General features: G+C 44.3%; 1 protein-coding gene across 1 annotated transcript; it reads left to right on the top strand.

Annotated features, from left to right (window-relative positions):
* Nucleotides 1-965: 965 nt before the first annotated feature.
* LOC120036302 (mucin-2-like) lies at nt 966-7,516 on the top strand. The gene is made up of 10 exons (XM_038982774.1): nt 966-1,215; nt 1,369-1,513; nt 3,221-3,334; nt 3,542-3,849; nt 3,952-4,289; nt 4,474-4,519; nt 4,567-4,957; nt 5,810-6,714; nt 6,925-7,168; nt 7,294-7,516. The coding sequence occupies exons 1-10, from the start codon at nt 966-968 to the stop codon at nt 7,514-7,516; spliced, it is 2,964 nt and encodes a 987-aa protein (XP_038838702.1).
* The last annotated feature ends 12,558 nt before the right edge of the window (nt 7,517-20,074 follow it).

The following is a 20,074-nucleotide window of genomic DNA, read 5'->3' as shown; positions in this document are numbered from 1 at the left end:
GGGAATCATTTCAGTATTTAATTTATGTAGCTATAAATTATAATTGTATATTGTACATAATAAGATGTCAAAAACTGCACCATGCTGATGAAGGGAAATCTTGATATTGTGCGCAATAAACATACTAACCATTCATCTCATAAACCACAGTGTTTTTATGCTGGAATATCCATGGAGTTCTGACCACAACTGCAGTTTACACAACTGCAGCTCCTACGACAACTGAAGCTCCCACGACAACTGAAGCTCCTACGACAACTAAAGCTCCTACGACAACTAAAGCTCCTACGACAACTGAAGCTCCTATGACAACTGAAGCTCCTACGACAACTGAAGCTCCTACGACAACTGAAGCTCCTACGACAACTGAAGCTCCTACGACAACTGAAGCTCCTACGACAACTGTAGCTCCTACGACAACTGTAGCTCCTACGACAACAACTGTAGATCCTATGACAATAACTGTAGCTCCTACGACAACCAATGCAGCTCTTCCTACAACTGTAGGTCCTACGACCACTACACCAGCTGCACCTACTACAACAACCACAACTGCAGCACCTTCTACGACAGCCACTGCAGCTCCGACTACAACAACTGTAGCTCCAATGACCACGACAGCTTCAGCACCTACTTCGACAACCACTGCAGCATCTACTACAACAACTGTTGCTCCTACGACAACCACAATCGCAGCTCCTACTACAACTTTAGATACAGCAACCACTACAACAGATGCACCTACATCTAAAACTGAAGCTCCTACAACAACCACAACAGCAAAACAAACAACAACAACTTTAGCTTCTACGACAACAAATATATCCCCAACAACTACAACGTCAGCAGCTACTTCGAAAATCACTTCAGCTCCTACTACAACAACTGTAGCTCTTACAACCACTTCGACTGCAGCACATACTACAACGACAACTGTAGCTCCTACGACAACATCTGTAGCTCCTATGACAACTACAACTGCAGCACCTACTTCAACAACTACAACTGAAGCTCCTACAATAACCACAACTGCAGCACCTACTACGACAACTACAACCGAAGCTGCTACGACAACCACAACTTCAGCGCCTACTACGACTACTACAACACCTACTGCGACAACTACAACACCTACTACGACAACCACAACACCTACTACGACCACCACAACTGCAGCACCTACAACAACAACTGTAGCTCCTACGACCACAACTACACCACCTACTTCGACAACCGCTGCAGCATCTGCTAAAATTAGTACAACTGACGCTCCTACAACAACATCTGTAGCTCCTATAACCACTACAACTGCAGCACCAACTTCAACAACTACAACTGAAGCTCCTACGACAACCACAACTTCAGCGCCTACTACAACACCTACTACGACAACTACAACACTTACTACGACAACCACAACTGTAGCTTCTACGACAACCACAACTGCTGCTCCAACAACAACAACTGTAGCTCCTACGACCACTACAACTACAGCACCTACTTCAACAACCACTGCAGCTCTTACAACCACGACACCAGCAGCAGCTACTTCGACAACTACACATGCAGTTCCTACAACAACTGAAGCACCTACGATAACCACAACACCTACTACGACCATTACAACAGCAGCGCCTATAACAACTGTAGCTTCTACGACGACAACTAAAAATCCTACCACTACAACTGCAGCAAATACTACGACAACCACAACTGTAGCTCCTACGACAACCAAAACTGCAGCTCCAACTACAACAACTGTAGCTCCTACGACCACCACAACTGCAGCACCTACAACGACAACTGTAGCTCCTACGGCCATAACTACACCACCTACTTCAACAACCGCTGCAGTGTCTGCTAAAATAACTACAATTGACGCTCCTACAACAACATCTGTAGGTCCTATAACCACTAAAACTGCAGCACCCACTTCAACAACTACAACTGAAGCTCCTACAACAACCACAACTGCAGCTCCAACTACAACAACTGTAGCTCCTACGACACCCAAAACTGCAGCACCTACAACAAAAACTGTAGCTCCTACGACCACAACTACACCACCTACTTCGACAACCGCTGCAGCATCTGCTAAAATTACTACAACTGATGCTCCTACACCATCATCTGTAGCTCCTATAACCACTACAACTGCAGCACCTACTTCAACAACTACAACTGAAGCTCCTACAATAACCACAACTGCAGCACCTACTACGACAACTACAACCGAAGCTGCTACGACAACCACAACTTCAGCGCCTACCACGACTACTACAACACCTACTACGACAACTGCAGCACCTACTTCAACAACCACTGCAGCTCTTACAACCACTACACCAGCAGCACCTACTATGACAACTACAACTGCAGTTCCTACAACAACAACAACTGAAGCTCCTACGATAACCACAACACCTACTACGACTATTACAACAGCAGCACCTATAACAACTGTAGCTTCTACGACAACAACGATATATCCTACTACCACGACAACTGCAGCAACTACTTTGACAATCACTCCAGCTTCAACATCTGTAGCTCCTACGACCACTACAACTGCAGAACCTACTTCAACAACCACTGCAGCTCCTACTTCAACAACCACTGCAGCTCCTACTTCAACAACCACTGCAGCTCCTACTTCAATAACCATTGCAGCTCCTACTTCAACAACCACTGCAGCTCCTACTGCAACAACCACTGCAGCCCCTACTTCAACAACCACTGCAGCTCCTACTTCAACAACCATTGCAGCTCCTACTTCAACAACCACTGCAGCTCCTACTTCAACAACCACTGCAGCTCCTACTTCAACAACCACTGCAGCTCATACAACCACTACAACAGCAGCACCTACTAAAACAAATACAAATGCAGCTCCTATGACAACCACAACTGCAGCTCCCATTACAACACGTTTAGATCCTACAACCACTACAACAGAAGCACCTACAACGACAACTGAAGCTCCTACGACAACCACAACAACAGAAGCACCTATAACAACAACTGTAGCTTCTACGACAACAAATATATCCCCAACAACTACAACGTCAGCAGCTACTTCGACAATCCCTTCAGCTCCTACTACAACAACTGTAGCTCTTACAACCACTACGACTGCAGCACATACTACAACTACAACTAAAGCTCCTACGATAACCACAACTGCAGCACCTACTACGACATCTAAAACTGAAGCTGCTATGACAACCACAACTGCAGCACCTACTACGACAACTACAACACCTACTACGACAACCACTACGACAACCACAACTGTAGCTCCTACGACAACCACAACTGCAGCTCCAACTACAACAACTGTAGCTCCTACGACACCCAAAACTGCAGCACCTACAACAAAAACTGTAGCTTTTACGACCACAACTACACCACCTACTTCGACAACCGCTGCAGCATCTGCTAAAATTACTACAACTGATGCTCCTACAACATCATCTGTAGCTCTTATAACCACTACAACTGCAGCACCTACTTCAACAACTACAACTGAAGCTCCTACAATAACCACAACTGCAGCACCTACTACGACAACTACAACCGAAGCTGCTACGACAACCACAACTTCAGCGCCTACTACGACTACTACAACACCTACTACGACAACTACAACACGTACTACGACAACCACAACACCTACTACGACAACCACAACTGTAGCTCCTACGACAACCAAAACTTCAGCTCCAACGACCACAACTGTAGCTCCTACGACAACCACAACTTCAGCTCCAACGACAACAACTGTAGCTCCTACGACCACCACAACTGCAGCACCTACAACAACAACTGTAGCTCCTACGACCACAACTACACCACCTACTTCAACAACCGCTGCAGCATCTGCTAAAATAACTACAACTGACGCTCCTACAACAAAATCTGTAGCTCCTATAACCACTACAACTGCAGCACCCACTTCAACAACTACAACTGAAGCTCCTACGATAACCACAACTTCAGCGCCTACTACGACAACTACAACACCTACTACGACAACTAAAACACTCACTACGACAACCACAACTGTAGCTTCTACGACAACCACAACTGCTGCTCCAACAACAACAACTGTAGCTCCTACGACCACTACAACTACAGCACCTACTTCGACAACCACTGCAGCTCTTACAACCACGACACTAGCAGCAACTACTTCGACAACTACACATGCAGTTCCTACAACAACTGAAGCACCTACGATAACCACAACACCTACTACGACCATTACAACAGCAGCACCTATAACAACTGTAGCTTCTACGACGACAACTAAAAATCCTACCATTACAACTGCAGCAAATACTACGACATCCACAACACATACTACGACAACCACAACTGTAGCTCCTACGACAACCAAAACTGCAGCTCCAACTACAACAACTGTAGCTCCTACGACCACCACAACTGCAGCACCTACAACGACTACTGTAGCTCCTACGACCACAACTACACCACCTACTTCAACAACCGCTGCAGTGTCTGCTAAAATAACTACAACTGACGCTCCTACAACAACATCTGTAGGTGCTATAACCACTAAAACTGCAGCACCCACTTCAACAACTACAACCGAAGCTCCTACAATAACCACAACTGCAGCACCTACTACGACAACTACAACCGAAGCTGCTATGACAACCACAGCTTCAGCGCCTACTACGACAACTACAACACCTACAACACTTACTACGACAACCACAACACCTACTACGACAACCACAACTGTAGCTCCTACGACAACTGCAACTGCTGCTCCAACGACAACAACTGTAGTTCATACGACCACTACAACTGCAGCACCTACTTCAACAACCACTGCAGCTCTTACAACCACTACACCAGCAGCACCTACTACGACAACTACAACTGCAGTTCCTACAACAACAACAACTGAAGCTCCTACGATAACCACAACATCTACTACGACTATTACAACTGCAGCACCTATAACAACTGTTGCTTCTACGACAACAACGATATATCCTACTACCACTACAACTGCAGCAACTACTTTGACAATCACTACAGCTCCAACTACAACATCTGTAGCTCCTACGACCACTACAACTGCAGAACATACTTCAACAACCACTGCAGCTCCTACTTCAACAACCACTACAGCTCCTTCTTCAACAACCATTGCAGCTCATACTTCAACAACCACTGCAGCTCTTACTGCAACAACCACTGCAGTTCCTACTTCAACAACCACTGCAGCTCCTACTTCAACAACCATTGCAGCTCCTACTTCAACAACCACTGCAGCTCCTACTTCAACAACCACTGCAGCTCCTACTTCAACAACCACTGCAGCTCATACAACCACTACAACAGCAGCACCTACTAAAACAAATACAAATGCAGCTCCTATGACAACCACGACTGCAGCTCCCATTACGACACGTTTAGATCCTACAACCACTACAACAGAAGCACCTACAACGACAACTGAAGCTCCTACGACAACCACAACAACAGAAACACCTACAACAACAACTGTAGTTTCTACGACAACAAATATATCCCCAACAACTACAACGTCAGCAGCTACTTCGACAATCACATCAGCTCCTACTACAACAACTGTAGCTCTTACAACCACTACGACTGCAGCACATACTACAACTACAACTAAAGCTCCTACGATAACCACAATTGCAGCACCTATTACAACAATTACAACCGAAGCTCCTAATGCAACAACCACTGCAGCATCTACTACAACAACTGTTGCTCCTACGATAACCACAACTGCAGCACATACTACGACAACTACAACTGAAGCTGCTACGACAACCACAACTGCAGCACCTACTACGACAACTACAACACCTACTACGACAACTACAACACCTACTACGACAACTACAAAACCTACTACGACAACCACTACCACAACCACAACTGTAGCTCCTACGACAACCTCAACTGCAGCTCCAACTACAACAACTGTAGCTCCTACGACCCCCACAACTGCAGCACCTACAACAACAACTGTAGCTCCTACGACCACAACTACACCACCTACTTCGACAACCGCTGCAGCATCTGCTAAAATTACTACAACTGACGCTTCTACAACATCATATGTAGCTCCTAAAACCACTAAAACTGCAGCACCTACTTCAACAACTACAACTGAAGCTCCTACAATAACCACAACTGCAGCACCTACTACGACAACTACAACCGAAGCTGCTACGACAACCACAACTTCAGCGCCTACTACGACAACTACGACACCTACTACGACAACTACAACACATACTACGACAACCACAACACCTACTACGACAACCACAACTATAGCTCCTACGACAACCACAACTGCTGCTCCATTGACAACAACTGTAGCTCCTACGACAACCACAACTGCTGCTCCAACGACAACAACTGTAGCTCCTACAATCACTACAACCGCAGCACCTACTTCAAAAACCATTGCAGCTCTTACAACCACGACACCAGCAGCATCTACTTCGACAACTACACATGCAGTTCCTACAACAACTGAAGCACCTACGATAACCACAACACCTACTACGACCATTACAACAGCAGCACCTATAACAACTGTAGCTTCTACGACGACAACTCTCTATCCTACTACCACTACAACTGCAGCAACTACTACGACATCCACAACTGTAACTCCTACGACAACCACAGCTGCAGCTCCAACTACAACAACTGTAGCTGCTACGACCACCACAACTGCAGCACCTACAACGACAACTGTAGCTCCTACGACCACAACTACACCAGCTACTTCGACAACCGCTGCAGCATCTGCTAAAATAACTACAACTGTTGCTCCTACGACAACATCTGTAGCTCCTACGACCACTACAACTGCAGCACCTACTTCAACAACCACTGCAGCTCTTACAACCACTACACCAGCAGCACCTACTTCGACATCTACAAATGCAGTTCCTACTACAACGACAACTGACACTCCTACGATAACTACAACACCTACTACGACCATTACAACAGCAGCACATATAACAACTGTAGCTTCTACGACAACAACTATTTATCCTACTACCACTACAACTGCAGCAACTACTTTGACAATCACTACAGCTCCAACTACAACATCTGTAGCTCCTACGACCACTACAACTGCAGAACCTACTTCAACAACCATTGCAGTTCCTACAACCACTACAACAGAAGCACCAACTACGACCACTACAAATGCAGCTCCTACGACAACCACAACTGATACTCCTACTACAACTTTAGATACTACGACCACTACAACAGCAGCACCTACAACGACAACTGTAGCTCCTACGACAACCACAACAGCAGCACCTACAAAAACAACTGTAGCTTCTACGACAACAAATTTATCCCCAACCACTACAACGTCAGCAGCTACTGCGAAAATCACTTCAACTCCTACTACAACAACTGTAGCTCTTACAACCACTACGACTGCAGCACATACTACAACTACAACTAAAGCTCCTACGATAACCACAACTGCAGCACCTACAACGACAACTGTAGCTCCTACGACCACTACAACTACACCATCTACTTCGACAATCGCTGCAGCAGCTGCTATAATAACTACAACTGAAGCTCCAACGACAACATCTGTAGCTCCTATGACCACTACAACTGCAACACCTACTTCAACAACCACTGCAGCACCTGTTACGACAATTACAACCGAAGCTCCTACAACAACCACAACTGCAGCACCAACTACAACTGCAGCACCTACTACGGCAACTACATCTGCAGCACCTACTATGACAACTACATCTGCAGCACTTACTACAACAATTACAACTGCAGCTCCAACTACAACAACTGTAGCTCCTACGACCACCACAACTACACCACCTACTTCGACAATCAATGCAGCACCTGCTATAATAACTACAACTGAAGTTCATACGACAACATCTGTAGCTCCTGTGACCACTACAACTGCAGCACCTACTTCAACAACCACTGCAGCTCTTACAACCACTACCCCAGAAGCACCTACTACGACAACTACACATGCAATTCCTATGACAACCACAACTGCAGCTCCTACAACAACAACTTTAGATCCTACGACCACAACAACAGAAGCACCTACAATGACAACTGAAGCTCCCACGATAACCACAACACCTACTCCGACCATTACAACAGCAGCACCTATAACAACAACTGTAGCTCCTATGATCATCACAACTTCAACAACCACTGTAACACCTGCTACAATAACTACAACTGCAGCTCTTACAACAACCGCAGCTGCAGCTAAAGCTACAACCATAACTGCACCTCCTACTATAACATTTGAAGCTCTTATGACCACTACAACAGCCGCACCTACAATGACAACTGTTGCTGCTACGGCAACTGTAGCGCCTACGACCACTACATCTACCATACCTACAACAACAACTAAAGCTCTTACTCCAATAACTGTAGCTCCTTCAACCAGCACCACAACAGCTGCTACGACAATCAATTCAGCTCTTACTACAACAACCATTGGTCCTACCACCCCTACAACTGCAGCATCTACTACGACAACAACTGCAGCTCTTACGAAAACCACAATTGCAGCTCCTATGATAACTGCAGCTCCTACAATTGCAACTGCAGCTCCTACAACTGCAGCTCCTACAACTGCAACTGCAGCTCCTACAACTGCAACTGCAGCTTCTGCAACTGCAGCTTCTACAACTGCAGCTCCTACAACTGCAGCTCCTACAACTGCAACTGCAGCTCCGACAACTGCAGCTCCTACAACTGCAGCTCCTACAACTGCAGCTGATAATGCTGCTGTAATTACAACAGCTGTAGCTCCTACAACCACTACCATGGCAGCTCCTTCAAGAACCACAACTCCAGCTCCTTCGACAACCACAACAAAAGCTGCTACAACAACCACAAATGCAGCTGCTACGACCACCACAACAGCAGCACCCACAACAACAACTGTAGAAGCAACCACACCACCTCCTACTCTGTTGCTGACCACTCCTTTCAATACCACAAGTGGAGGTTTTCCTGGCTGGGCTCTGGCCATTATCATCCCTTGTGGCATCGCTATCATTTTGGTACCTCTGTGGATCCTGCTATGTGTACGTATAGGCTTGTGTTCACCTGTGTACTGTGTATACTGTTTACATATTTATTCAAAAAATATGCTAAATCTCTGCAATGATTTAATTTTACATACTTCTCCATCTTGTTTTGCAGTGCATTTTATGTGGCAGATGTGCAGCTATAAGGAGACGCTGGCACAGACGCAGATCTTACGATGTACAGTACACCAGAAGAAACGGTCTCTTCTTAGGTGACAACGCTAACATCTGTGGCCAATTGTAATCACAAGAACAGCCAATCATCTATATTTGCTAATCACGGCACTTTAATGCATGGAAAATCACTTGACTACACAGCATTGCATCTGAGAAGATCAAGTGAAAATTCATAATAGGCTTAAAAGGCGACATGTTTTTTGTGCAATGTACTACTTTTTATATTATGCATCTGAATGTTAATCAAAGTTACAGCTGAGCTGAACAAAGTATGTTTATATATTTATTAGTCATGTCATTTGTGGTTTCAAGCTGTGCTGTCCACTGACTAAAACGGTTATCATTTATTTATTTAATGTATAATAAGCTTCATTCCAATATTTATTTTTGTTTGTTATTTCCTCTCTTGATTAACTATGAACTAATTTATTTTAAACTGCAATACAGTACATGTTTCTTCAACTTATAGTTTGACAATTGTAATGAAAATACAAACCAGTATTATTTTATGAAAAGGTTTGACTAAAGGGTGATTATAGACAGCATATCTACACATCAAAAGTAGTCAAAATTGTCCGACCTGGCACCTTAATCTATGCAAACCTTATTAAAGATGCAGTTCAGTCAAAAAACGTGATTTTCTTGTGTTTTGTATTCAGTGCCCTCAGAATGTATTCACACCCCTTGACTTAAAAATAATTTAAAAAATGGTGTTACAGCCTGAATTTGAAATGGATTACATTTAGATTTTGAGACAATGGGCTACACACAATATCCCATACTGTCAAAGTGGTATTATGTTTTTAGAATTTTTTACAAATAATTTTAAAAGTAAATAAGTATTCAACCCCTTTGTAATGGCAAGCTTACATACGTTCACATAACAAGTTACATAATAAGTTGCATGGACACACTGTGTTCAAAATAGTATTTAACATAATTTTGGAATTACTTCCTCATCTCTGTACAACCACAAACACCAGGGAGGTTTTCCAATGCCTCGCAAAGAAGGGTACCTATTGGTAGATGGGTTAAAGAAAACAAACAGACATTGAATAGCCCTTTAAGCATGGTAAATTATGAATTACACTTTATATGGTGTATCAATGCACCCAGTCACTACCAAGATACTGCCGTCCTTCCTAACTCAGTTGCTACAGTGGAAGGAAACCGCTCAGGAATTTCACCATGAGGCCAATGGTGACTGTAAAACAGTTACAAAGCTTATTGGCTGGGATAGGAGAAAACTTAGGGTGGACCAACAACATTGCAGTTATTCCACAATAATAACTAAACTGACAGAGTGAAAAGAAGGATGCCTGTAGAAAATGTAGCAAAGCAATTCACTTTTTGTCCTAAAAACAAGGTGTTATGTTTGGGGCAAATCCAATACAACACATTACGCCAAGGACTTGGGAGTTTTTCAGGATAAAACATAAATGGAATGGAGCTAAGCACAGGTAAAATCTTAGAGGAAAACCTGGTTCAGTCTGCTTTCCACCACACATTGGGAAATGAATTCACCTTATAACAGGACAATAACCGAAACCACAAGGCCAAATCTACACTATCTCTTGGTGTCTTTCACACATACATAAACATATACATATGTATTTCAACACAGCAAAAAAAGAAACGTCCTTTTTTCAGAACCCTGTCTTTCAAAGATATTTTGTAAAAATCCAAATAACTTCACAGATCTTCATTGATAAGGGTTTAAACACTGTTTCCCATGCTTGTTCAATGAACCATAAACAATTAATGAACATACAGGTGTGGAACGGTCGTTACGACACTAACAGCTTACAGACGGTAGGCAATTAAGGTCACAGTTATGAAAACGTAGGACACTAAAGAGGCCTTTCTACTGACTCTGAAAAACACCAAAAGAGAGATGCCCAAGGTCCCTGCTCATCTGCGTGAATGTGCCTTAGGCATGCTGCAAGGAGGCATGAGGACTGCAGATGTGGCCAGGGCAATAAATTGCATTGTCCGTAATGTGAGATGCCTAAGACAGAGCTACAGGGAGACAGGACGGACAGCTGATGGTCCTCGCAGTGGCTGACTACGTGTAACAACGCCTGCACAAGATCGGTACATCCGAACATCACACCTGCGGGACAGGTACAGGATGGCAACAACAACTGCCCAAGTTACACCAGGAACGCACAATCCCTCCATCAGTGCTCAGACTGTCCGCAATAGGCTGAGAGAGGCTGGACTGAGGGCTTGTAGACCAGTTGTAAGGCAGGTCCTCACCAGACATCACCGGCAACAACGTTGCCTATGGGTACAAACCCACCGTCGCTGGACCAGACAGGACTGGCAAAAAATGCTCTTCACTGACGACTTGCGGTTTTGTCTCAACAGGGTGATGGTCGGATTCGTGTTTATTGTCGAAGGAATGAGCGTTACACTGAGGCCTGTACTCTGGAGAGGGATCGATTTGGAGGTGGAGGGTCCGTCATGGTCTGGAGTGGTGTGTCACAGCATCATCGGACTGAGCTTGTTGTCACTGCAGGCAATCTCAACGCTGTGTGTTACAGGGAAGACGTTCTCCTCCCTCATGTGGTACCCTTCCTGCAGGCTCATACTGACATGACCCTCCAGCATGACAATGCCACCAGCCATACTGCTCGTTCTGTGCATGATTTCCTGCAAGACAGGAATGTCAGTATTCTGCCATGGTCAGCGAAGAGCCCGGATCTCAATCCCATTGAGCACGTCTGGGACCTGTTGGATTAGAGGGTGAAGGCTAGGGCCATTCCCCCCAGAAATGTCCGGGAACTTGCAGGTGCCTTGGTGGAAGAGTGGGGTAACATCTCACAGCATGAATTGGCAAATCTGGTGCAGTCCATGAGGAGGAGATGCACTGCAGTACTTAATGCAGCTGGTGGACACACCAGATACTGACTGTTATTTTTGATTTTGACCCCCCTTTGTTCAGGGACACATTATTCCATTTCTGTTAGTCACATGTCTGTGGAACTTGTTCAGTTTATGTCTCAGTTGTTGAATCTTGTTATGTTCATAGAAATATTTACACATGTTAAGTTTGCTGAAAATAAACGCAGTTGACAGTGAGAGGACATTTCTTTTTTACTACGTTTATATAGATGGGCAAAAGAACACAGACACTGGAAAGAGGAACTCTTCCTAGGTCAGCATCCCGGAGTCGCCTCTTCACTGTTGACGTTGAGACTATATACAGTTGAAGTTGGAAGTTTACATACACAGCCAAATAGTCGTGGCCAAAAGTTTTGAGAATGACACAATTATTATTTTTCACAAAGTCTGCTGCCTCAGTTTGTATGTTGGCAATTTGCATATACTCCAGAATGTTATGAAGAGTGATCAGATGAATTGCAATTAATTGCAAAGTCCCACTTTGCCATGCAAATGAACTGAATTCCCCCCCAAAACATTCCACTCCATTTCAGCCCTGCCACAAAAGGACCAGCTGACATCATGTCAGTGATTTTCTCGTTAACACATGTGTGAGTGTTGACGAGGACAAGGCTGGAGATCACTCTGTCATGCTGATTGAGTTCAAATAACAGACTGGAAGCTTCAAAAGGAGGGAGGTGCTTGGAATCATTGTTCTTCCTCTGTTAACCATGGTTACCTGCAAGGAAACATGTGCCGTCATCATTGCTTTGCACAAAAAGGGCTTCACAGTCAAGGATATTGCTGCCAGTAAGATTTCACCTAAATCAACTATTTATCGGATCATCAAGAACTTCAAGGAGAGCGGTTCAATTGTTGTGAAGAAGGCTTCAGGGCGCCCAAGAAAGTCCAGCAAGCGCCAGAACGTCTCCTCAAGTTGATTCAACTGCGGGATCGGGGCACCACCAGTACAGAGCTTGCTCAGGAATGGCAGCAGGCAGGTGTGCGTGCATCTGCACGCACAGTGAGGCGAAGACTTTTGGAGGATGGCCTGGTGTCAAGAAGGGCAGCAAAGAAGCCACTTCTCTCCAGGAAAAACATCAGAGAAAAACTGATATTCTGCAAAAGGTACAGGGATTGGACTGCTGAGGACTGGGGTAAAGTCATTTTCTCTGACGAATCCCCTTTCCGATTGTTTGGGGAATCCGGAAAAAAGCTTGTCCGGAGAAGACAAGGTGAGCGCTACCATCAGTCCTGTGTCATGCCAACAGTAAAGCATCCTGAGATCATCCATGTGTGGGGTTGCTTCTCAGCCAAGGGAGTGGGCTCACTCACAATTTTGCTTAAGACCACAGCTATGAATAAAGAATGGTATCAACACATCCTCCGAGAGCAACTTCTCCCAATCATCCAGGAACAGTTGAGATCTTCTGTTGAATCTGACAATTAATCTTGATGGTTGTAAAGTCGTCTCAAATAAAACTGTGAAGGACCTCGGCGTTACTCTGGACCCTGATCTCTCTTTTGACAAACATATCAAGACTGTTTCAAGGACAGCTTTTTTCCATCTACGTAACATTGCAAAAATCAGAAACTTTCTGTCCAAAAATGATGCAGAAAAATTAATCCATGCTTTTGTTACTTCTAGGTTAGACTACTGCAATGCTCTACTTTCCGGCTACCCGGATAAAGCACTCAATAAATTGCTAAATACGGCTGCTAGAATCCTGACTAGAACCAACATTTTTTATCATATTATTCCAGTGCTAGCCTCCCTACACTGGCTTCCTGTTAAGGCAAGGGCTGATTTCAAGGTTTTACTGCTAACCTACAAAGCATTACATAGGCTTGCTCCTACCTATCTTTCCGATTTGGTCCTGCCGTACATACCTACACGTACGCTACGGTCACAAGACGTAGGCCTCCTAATTATCCCTAGAATTTCTAAGCGAACAGCTGGAGGCAGGGCTTTCTCCTATAGATCTCCATTTTTATGGAATGGTCTGCCTACCCATGTGAGAGAAGCAGACTCGGTCTCAACTTTTAAGTCTTTACTGAAGACTCATCTCTTCAGTGGGTCATATGATTGAGTGTAGTCTGGCCCAGGAGTGTGAAGGTGAACGGAAAGGCTCTGGAGCAACGAACCACCCTTCTTGTCTCTGCCTGGCCGGTTCCCCTCTCTCCACTGGGATTCTCTGCCTCTAACCCTTTTACAGGGGCTGAGTCACTGGCTTACTGGTGACTCACTGGTGTAAGCCAGTGCCCATCTTAATATTAAATTTTTATTGGCCAGTTTGAGATATGGCTTTTACTTTGCAAATCTGCCTAGAAGGCCAGCATCCCGGAGTCGCCTCTTCACTGTTCACGTTGAGACTGGTGTTTTGCGGGTACTATTTATTGAAGCTGCCAGTTGAGGACTTGTGAGGCGTCTTTGTCTTACTAGACACTCTAATGTACTTGTCCTCTTGCTCAGTTGTGCACCGGGGCCTTCCACTCCTCTTTCTATTCTGGTTAGAGCCAGTTTACGCTGTGCTGTGAAGGGAGTAGTACACAGTGTTGTACGAGATCTTCAGTTTCTTGGCAGTTTCTCGCATGGAATGGCCTTCATTTCGCAGAACAAGAATAGACTGACGAGTTTCGGAATATAGTTCTTTGTTTCTGGCTATTTTGAGCCTGTAATCGAACCCACAAATGCTGACGCTCCAGATACTCAACTAGTCTAAAGAAGGCCAGTTAAATTGTTTTTTTAATAGCACAACAGTTTTCAACTTTTAGCCTTTTAACATTATAAACTTGATTTAGCTAACACAACGTGCCATTGGAACACAGGAGTTATGGGTTCTGTTAATGGGCCTCCGTAGTTATTCCATAAAATGTTTTGCCATTTACAGCTACAATAGTCATTTACAAAATGAACAGTGTCTACACTGTATTTCCGATCAATTCTATGTTATTTTAATGGACAAAAAATGTATAATCTATTGAACGGTACTGTACATATTACCTCAACTAACCGGTGTACCCCCCTGTATATAGTCTCTCTATTGTTATTTTAATGCTGCTCCTTAATTATTTGTTACTTTTATTTCTTATTCATATTTTTTTTGAAACTGCATTGTTGGTTAGGGGCTCGTAAGTAAGCATTTCACTGTAAGGTGTACATGTATTCGGGGCATGTGACCAATAAAATTAGATTAATCAGATTAATTTTTTTACTTGAAGATAAAAAAAATTTAGACAGCATTTGATGAGAATCTGTTGCGCCATGTCTTAACGATGGTTCCATTACAACTTTCAGAAATGAACAATTATACATACAAATTATAATGAAAATGCAGTATGAAATATTGATCAACACCAAAACCCATTGTCACATACAGGACGACTTCGGCTTGGGCTTGAGACTGTGTCATCTCGCTCTATACAGACTGGTTGCTTCGGCAATGTACCAATACTCCAGTTTAACATGTGTGTAGATGTTTCTGCCTCAGTTGAGACAAAGAGGACAAGTCGGAAATGGGAAACACGTCACCGGTAACCTCGCTGCCGGATCCACTTCTTGCCCTAGCTAAACATGAGCAGAATTCCTGCCTGCATTTTGAACCCTGCCTACCCAAACTCTTGATTTGTTGAGAGTTATCTGTCTGAAGAGGATCCTCCCCTAAAATATTTTTTTACCCATTTCGAATTGTCAGAGAGCAGCCGACATCCTCCCCAGACCTTCTGCCGTTACCTAGCTTACGTTGCCTGACGACTCACGCTGAATTAATTTCTACTGCTCTATCGATTGCTACATACATTCTACATTCAGTCTCAACCTGCTATCCTAGAAGTCGTTTGTGTGACTTCAAATCAATCAGTGGCATGGTACAAAACAAACTCATCAGCGATTGGATGGTCTTTAACAAATCTAACCAATCAGAGGCTCAAAGTTGATAACGTCATCATTTAGACCGGCACTGGCCCAACCCATTGGCCAATCAGAACGGTCAGAATGTGTTTGCGTTCTAAAAATCATCAGGGAGGGAAGCAAATTCAGACTCATAGAGAAGAAACTTCAGTTGGCCGGAAAGATGTGGATGGGTAACCAGGCAATAGCTTACGATGCTACAAGGTCTAGGATATCCGAGACTATGACATCTCAGGTTTTGTTGAATGTGAAATGTCATATTACCACAATGATATTGTTTCCCTGCACTGTTTCTGTGAATAGGTTGCGCAATATGAGCCTTACAAACTATTTCTGTCACACCCTAAAAAATTACAGCCTAAAAAAACGAACATGTTCTCTTCGTCTAGCAAGTATAACCAGAATTGCACACACTTTACATCCACGGCAACGTTCCTTAACAGCCAAGAAGGCTCTGATTTGAACAACTTGACAGGTTGAGTCAGCCATCCCTCTCAGGGAGCATGTAGATGTTCAGAAGTGATACATGATGCTGGTTAGAAACAAGTTGCACAAAATCATTTGTTTTTAGATCAACTATTGTATTGATCACTTTTGGGCATAGTGCCCAGCTAAAGGGGACAATCTTCAAAAGCTACTGCTCCATTTTTGCAACCCATTATTACGTCTGTGTTACGACTCTCGTCGAAAGGAGTGGACCAAAGTGCAGGCTGGAAAGTGTTCATGATATTTATTTTCAAAAAACACTCAAATAAAATAACCAAAGTGAAAACGAAAGCGCACAGTTCTGTCAGGTACAGACACGAAACAGAAAACAAGATCCCACAAAACCCAAAAGGACAATGACAACTTATGTATGATCCCCAATCAGAGACAATGATAGACAGCTGCCTCAGATTGGGAGACACACATGGCAAAAAACAAAGAAATAGAAAACATAGACTTTCCCACCCGAGTCACATCCTGACCTAACCAAACATAGAAAATAATAAGGAACTCTAAGGTCAGGGCGTGACAGTCTGGGTTATAATAATGATAATAATAACAACATTTCATTTGTAGAGCACATTTCCCAAGCTCAATGAACATAAGGTGTAAAATAAAAACAGCATCAATACATCAAAAAGTAGAAACAACTATCACAATACATAAAAACATGACCTACTAATGCAAAACATAGACTTTAATCAAATATTAAAAGCTAGCCTGAATGGGTGGGACTTTAGTTGTTTTTTAAAGGAGGAAATGTAAGCTGCCTCCTTGACATATACAGCTAGAGTGTTCTAGAGCTGATTTGAGGAGGTTCTGTCACTCATGCAGTGCAGGGTTGTGGCTGGTATGACCAGGCTGTTTGAGCCTGATGATCGTAGGTTGCGTGCTGGTGAATAGTTCTCTAGAAGTTGGCATATATATTTAGGTGCATCACCCTTGAGGGCCTGAAACGTGAGCAGAATAATCTTGAATTTTATCCTATATTGAACAGGCATCCATGGGAGGTTGAATAAAACAGGGGTGATGTGTTGTTTTTTTGGGTGGTGTGTGAGAATATTTTGGTAGCTGCATTCTGGATAATCGGAGTTGAGACAGGAGCCTTACTGAGATTCCTGTCAGCAGTGCATTGCAGTAGTCACATGCGCCGAAAAGGACAGGTGTAGACCTTACAGTGAAACGCTTACTTACGAGCCCCTAACCAACAATGCAGTTTCAAAAAAATATGTAAAGAATAAGAGATAAGTAACAAGTAATTAAAGAGCAGCAGTAAAATAACAATAGCGAGAAAATCTACAGGGGGGTACCGATGCAGTGTCAATGTCAAATCAAATCAAAGTGTATTTGTCATGTGCACCGAATACAACAGGTGTAGACCTTACAGTGAAATGCTTACTTACAGGCTCTAACCAATAGTGCGAAAAAAAGGTATGTGTGTGTATGTGTGAGTAGGTAAGTAAAGAAATAAAACAGTAAAAAGACATTTGAAAATAAGAGTAGCAAGGCTATATACAGACACCGGTTAGTCAGGCTTATTGAGGTAGTATGTACATGTAGGTATGGTTAAAGTGACTATGCATATATGATGAACAGAGAGTAGCAGTAGCGTAATGTGCGGGGTCACCGGTTAGTTGAGGTAGTATGTACATGTAGGTAGAGTTAAAGTGACTATGCATAGATGACAACAGAGAGTAGCAGGGCTGTAAAGGGGAGGGGGGTAATGCAAATAGTCTGGGTAGCCATTTGACTAGATGTTTAGGAGTCTTATGGCTTGGGGGTAGAAGCGGTGTAGAAGCTTCTTGGACCTCCGGTACCGCTCCGGTACCGCTTGCAGTGCAGTAGCAGAGAGAACAGTCTATGACTAGGGTGTCTGGAGTGCCTTCCTCTGACACCACCTGGTATAGAGGTCCTGGATGGCAGGAAGCTTGGCCCCAGTGATGTACTGGGCCGTTCGCACTACCCTCTGTAGTGCCTTGCGGTCGGAGGCCAAGCGTTTGCCATACCAGGCAGTATGCAACCAGTCAGGATGCTCTCGGTGGTGCAGCTGTAGAATCTTTATAGGATCTCAGGACCCATGCCAAATCTTTACAGTCTCCTGAGGGGGAAAAGGTTTTGTCGTTCCCTCTTCACGACTGTCTTGGTGTGCTTGGACCATGTTAGTTTGTTGGTGATGTGGACACCAAGGAACTTGAAGCTCTCAACCTGCTTCTCATCCTCGTCGATGAGAATGGGTGCGTGCTCAGTCCTCTTTTTCCTGTAGTCCACAATCATCTCCTTTGACTTGATCACGTTGAGGGAGAGGTTGTTGTCCTGGCATCACACGACCAGGTCTCTGACCTCCTCCCTATAGGCTGACTCGTCGTTGTCGGTGATCAGGCCTACCACTGTTGCGTCATCGGCAAATTAAATGATGGTGTTGGAGTCGTGCCTGGCCATGCAGTCATGAGTGAAAAGGGAGCACAGGAGGGGACTGAGCACGCACCCCTGAGGGGCTGAGGATCAGCGTGGCAGATGTGTTATTACCTACCCTTACCACCTGGGGGCAGCCCGTCAGGAAGTCCAGGATCCAGTTGCAGAGGGAGGTTTTTAGTCCCAGGGTCCTTGCTTATTGATGAGCTTTGAGGGCACTATGGTGTTGAACGCTGAGCTTTAGTCAATGAATAACATTCTCACATGGGTGTTCCTTTTGTCCAGGTGGGAAGGGCAGTGTGGAGTGCAATAGAGATGGCATCATCTGTGGATCTGTTGGGGCGGTATGCCAATTGGAGTGGGTCTAGGGTTTCTGGGATGATGGTGTTGATTTCAGCCATGACCAGCCTTTCAAAGCACTTCATGGCTACAGACGTGATTGCTATGGGTCAGTAGTCATTTAGGCAGGTTGGTTACCTTAGTGTTCTTGGGCACAGGCACTATGGTGGTCTGTTTAAAACATGTTGGTACTACAGAATCGGACAGGGAGAGGTTGAAAATGTCAGTGAACACACTTGCCAGTTGGTCAGCGCATACTCGCAGTACACGTCCTGGTATTCTGTCTGGCCCTGCGGCCTTGTGAATGTTGACCTGTTTAAAGGTCTTACTGTTTAAAGGCCTACCACTGTTGTGTCATCGGAAAACTTAATTATTGGGTTGGAGTCGTGCCTGGCCGTGTCTGGCCCTGCGGCCTTGTGAATGTTGACCTGTTTAAAGGTCTTACATCGGCTGCGGAGACAGTGATCACACAGTCGTCTGGAACAGCTGGTGCTCTCATGCATGTTTCAGTGTTATTTGCCTCGAAGTGAGCATAGAAGTAGTTTAGCTCGCCTGGTAGGCTCGTGTCACTGGGCAGCTCTCGGTTGTGCTTCCCTTTATAGTCTGTAATAGTTTGCAAGCCCTGACACATCCGACGAGCGTTGGAGCCGGTGTAGTACGATTCAATTTTAATCCTGTATTGATGCTTTGATGGTACGTCGGAGGGCATAGC

This window comes from Salvelinus namaycush, unplaced genomic scaffold (assembly GCF_016432855.1).
Source record: "Salvelinus namaycush isolate Seneca unplaced genomic scaffold, SaNama_1.0 Scaffold1294, whole genome shotgun sequence".
In the NCBI taxonomy this organism is placed as follows: Eukaryota; Metazoa; Chordata; class Actinopteri; order Salmoniformes; family Salmonidae; genus Salvelinus; species Salvelinus namaycush.
This window is presented reverse-complemented; position numbering and strand designations above follow the sequence as displayed.

What these genes read in the sequence shown, in the direction of transcription:
- LOC120036302 (XM_038982774.1), top strand. Translation starts at nt 966, where the DNA reads ATGACAACTACAACTGCAGCACCTACTTCAACAACTACAACTGAAGCT. An exon ending in GCACCTACTTCAACAACCAC is followed by an intron (nt 1,514 to 3,220) that starts TGCAGCTCTTAC and finishes TGAAGCTGCTAT; the next exon opens with GACAACCACAACTGCAGCAC. An exon ending in CAGCAGCACCTATAACAACT is followed by an intron (nt 4,290 to 4,473) that starts GTAGCTTCTACG and finishes CGACTACTGTAG; the next exon opens with CTCCTACGACCACAACTACA.